This window comes from Rutidosis leptorrhynchoides, chromosome 1, assembly GCF_046630445.1.
Source record: "Rutidosis leptorrhynchoides isolate AG116_Rl617_1_P2 chromosome 1, CSIRO_AGI_Rlap_v1, whole genome shotgun sequence".
Lineage (NCBI taxonomy): Eukaryota > Viridiplantae > Streptophyta > Magnoliopsida > Asterales > Asteraceae > Rutidosis > Rutidosis leptorrhynchoides.
In genome coordinates, this window is record NC_092333.1 from 102265337 (window position 1) to 102269460 (window position 4124).

The 4124-nt window shown below is 33.6% G+C and overlaps 1 protein-coding gene across 1 annotated transcript; it reads right to left on the reverse strand.

The window, feature by feature from the left end:
- Window positions 1-1696: 1696 nt before the first annotated feature.
- Window positions 1697-2300, reverse strand: LOC139863693 (uncharacterized). Its single transcript, XM_071852302.1, has one exon. The coding sequence runs from the start codon at window positions 2121-2123 to the stop codon at window positions 1938-1940; it is 186 nt and encodes a 61-aa protein (XP_071708403.1). The 5' UTR covers window positions 2124-2300; the 3' UTR covers window positions 1697-1937.
- Window positions 2301-4124: the final 1824 nt, after the last annotated feature.

Sequence of the window (4124 nt, forward strand, 5' to 3'; positions counted from 1 at the left end):
TGTGCGACGGTTATGGACCAAAGCTTATAGAGGAGTGAGCGAATGTTGAGGGACATAGTTAAAAATGTTTTATTTTCCAGTATTCTTATATGGTGAACAAGTGAGTTATGCTATCGATACATCATTAATACTTTGAACTAGGAACCCTGAATTATGCTGATTTTGACCAACAAAAGCTCTGTTATTATTTTACAAAAAGAAAGATAGGCTATGAAATATCATAAACACATACACTATTAGTATATTTGAATATGTGTACAAGAGGAAAACTATACTTAATAGACTTTCAACTTTTAAGCATAACTGAAAAATAGTGAACATGAGAGGTATAAAAATTACACAGAGAACTAAATATTGAGTCTGTGCAATGATTACAAAGCTAATGACAATTTGTTTAATGATGATGTCACCGTAATTTGTTGATTTGTTAGTAAACAATTGTAGAAGGCATACTTAAGTGTAATGCAGCAATGATCGATCTCATATACTCTGCGCTATCCAGCCATACTTGAAAGTTCAAACATCAAAAATTGATACCCTTTTGAAACAACAGTTTAAAACCATGGTTATATGCGTAAGACTACTTTCTATCATGACTAAATGAACACTCATCTTAACACTATAACAAACCCAAGCTAAATACTACCTATAACCTAAATACAATGTACAAGGACAAAGTATAAACTTAAAACATCGCATGCCCCACTCTCCTTTATTTCCTCCTGCCGTATGCATTGTGAAAGGTACCTATGATGAGATATGTCTAATTGCTGAAGCTAAGGGGACAAGGGTCTAACACAAGACAAACGTTAATGTTTGCTAGCTGAAAACAAAAGCAACAAAGAACGTACATGTTTTTAATGTTTTGGTCATATGTTCATTTATTCAACCTACTGACTCCTTCCAAGTTCTAAAGCGTAAACTTTTGGTTCAATCATAAGGCATAATGCCTATTTGATCACCACTTCACCAGTGATATGCAACCCACAAGCGGACAATGAATAGTTGAATACATACTAAAGGAAAATCGTAAAAACATACGACTCCAATAACCCCGCATCAGCAAATGCTAGTTTACAACATATTTTACCCATAACCTAGCAGCAATTAGCCAATTTCCATCTCAAAACTCGATCAAACCATTGTTTAAAACATTAATAACTGCCAATAAGCAACAAGTAACTAACCCTACATAAGGAATCAAATCCGTCAAACTACAATCCTGCTAATCATAAGTTTCATCACAGAATTTTAATAACCTTATGAGTTAGAACCAACCAAACACCAACCATATGCCCCCTAACAGTGAGGTGGACACTTGAGAAACAAAACGTACGTTTCTAACAGCACTTGTATACAAGCCCTAGCAGCCTAACCTCAAAGTTTAATCATCAAACAACAACTAGATCATACAACACTACAACTGCCAATATGAGCATTGGCACGTTTAACTTCAATCAAGTTCATCAAACACAAACCAATGGGCCATTGTCCTAACGAAATCGATGTCTCAAGTATGGGGCATATGTAAATCACCCTGGGTGAATGTATATATTTGTGGTAAATTGGTAATTTGTGTAACTGGCTTACAAAAAAAGATTCATCAAAAACAATAACCAATTTTACTAGAAATGTCACAATATTATTGAAAGCACTTCAACTGTAATATATCACAGTAACACAATATTAGCATTAAATTAAATCGAGTTTCATTGAATCGAAAGTTGTTCATATGAATTGAACTTTTAACCCAACAAATGCCCATGATTTCAAGCTTCCAAATTAACAACCCATAACATAAAATCCAACAAAACCCTAATTCTAATTGTGCATATCAAGAACCAGCATCCGAATTATAAAATTTAGTAGAGAATAACAAGTGAAAACAAAATACATCAAAAGAGTTTATAGAGTAATCATGAAATTAAACCTAATCATCAGTCAATTCGATCATTATCACCACCTCTTGATTTAGGTTTTCGATAATTTTCTTCATAATGTTTTGCCATCACGAGCCCAGTCTTGTAAATCTTGTTAATGTTCGGAACGTTGTAATTTTGAGCAACGTAAACCCCAAAAGCTGTGCCTAACATGAACGAAAAGGTTGTTCTGATTATACCCATGTTGGATTTTATTATCAAGATTTGAAATTGATGATTAAATTGAATTGGGTTTGATCTGTACTTCAATCTTGTTGATAAAAAGATTATGATTTGGGGTATTTATAAATATAATTTTGAAGTATTATAATTGTGAACGTGGAAAGGGGTCTAGGTTATTTCAATGGCTTTTTGCCCAAGTTCTCTTGCAAAACAGGGAAGAGTCTTTCCTTTAATTTTTTTTTTTTTCTTCCCTAAAAGACAAAATTAGACAAACAGTCCCTGTGGTTTTCTCCGATTTCATGTTTAGTTGCTCTACTATCTTTTTTTGTTTTGACAGTCCTTGTAGTTTGCACATTTTGCACATGCAGCCCCTGAAGTTGATGGATGTTAAGATTGTCCGTTAAATGACCTCACATACCAGGCATATGAGAGTATTTTCATCATCTTTAATTTCTTTTTATCTTCTCCATTCTCCTTGTTTAGAAAACCAAGTAGCAATTATGTTTCGCCCATTACTTTATCATTTAACATATTTATGACTTCGTCCGGTCATCCTATTTCATCAATGAAATTTTATTCCCTTATTAACCATTAACAGCTCAAAATCAAACAACTAATGAAATTGTAAGGACATAAAATAATTACCATCTTACCACTTTCACCCACATAATAAATCAGTTCACCTGGGTTTTATAAATGTACCCACCGGACAACGTAAAAGATTGTAGTATTGACCGGAGATGGCCGCATCACTCACTCACCAGGAACCAGATGTGAAAACACTCTAGCATCGTCTGTTATGTGACGGTGCGCCATCTTCGATGGTTTTCAAACCTTAAATTACTAGCCCACTCACCTACCGATAGCGCTTGATCTTCTCCATCAAAGAAATAGTCGGCGTTTCAACATATGGCGGTTGAAGAAGTTAGCATCGGCCATTGGAGATCGAAAAACAAGTTTGGACTTGCTTAGTCATTCGGTAAGAACCTAACCATCGGTTGAAGGATATCCAATCTCAATTAAGTATGTTTGGTTTTTCATTTTGCTTTTTGATTTTGTTTATTTTTATGAATTGTAAAATAGTATTAATTTTAATTTATGAAGAAATAAATTTGTATTTAAATGGGATATTGATCTGTAAAGTTTATTTGATTTATGTTAGTGTTTTGAAGTGATTGACAAACTTGAGAGAGATAAATAAATTATGGCTTGTTAATTTTTATAGGGTCAAAAATGGAGAAGGTGAAGGGAAAAAGTACATTTACGAAAATACCCACACATACAATGCATGTGACACCATTTAAACGAATATTTTTAACGCCCATCAATTTTAGGGTCAGCACGTGCAAAATGCGGAAACCTGGACTACCATATCAAAAATAATAGTACATGGACTAAACGTGAAATCTGAACAAATCATAGAGATTGTTCACGTAATTACATCTTCATAAAATCGCATCACATTATTTTCATATAAAATACAAATATAGGTATAGATATGTAGATACTCTGGTGTTTATGATATTTCCATTTAGAATTCTAATAGATCCACTCGTATCATGTAATAACTATTTGTTTTACGTGCATACAAAGTTATACTCCGTATATAATAAGTGAATCTATCTAGAGGCGGAGGCAATGAGGTAGCTATAGGATGCTCTGCCACCCTCACTGGATATCAGTAGGCGAGACTATATATGAAATAATAGGTATCTGAGTTCTCTAAAAATAATAAGCCACCCGCAAGAGGCCCAGAATACTTCTAAGCCCATACCAACCATTTTAATTACCAATTACCATTACCAATAAGTATAATAGCCAACACCAATGAATAGTAACCGGCTGATATCATCACGATGTCAGTTTTTTTTTTTTTTTTTTTTTTTTTTTTTTTTTTACGTATCCCAACCCGATTTATTTGGCTCAACGGAGTGAGCCACTTCGTACCTCCATCTAATTAAATAAAAATTCCACCTTTGTCAACGTAATTCCATCTTGTGCCCATAATTGTTTAATGAAAAT

Bases quoted from the DNA above. Each gene is read 5' to 3' on its own strand.
- LOC139863693 (XM_071852302.1), bottom strand. From the start codon at position 2,123: ATGGGTATAATCAGAACAACCTTTTCGTTCATGTTAGGCACAGCTTTT.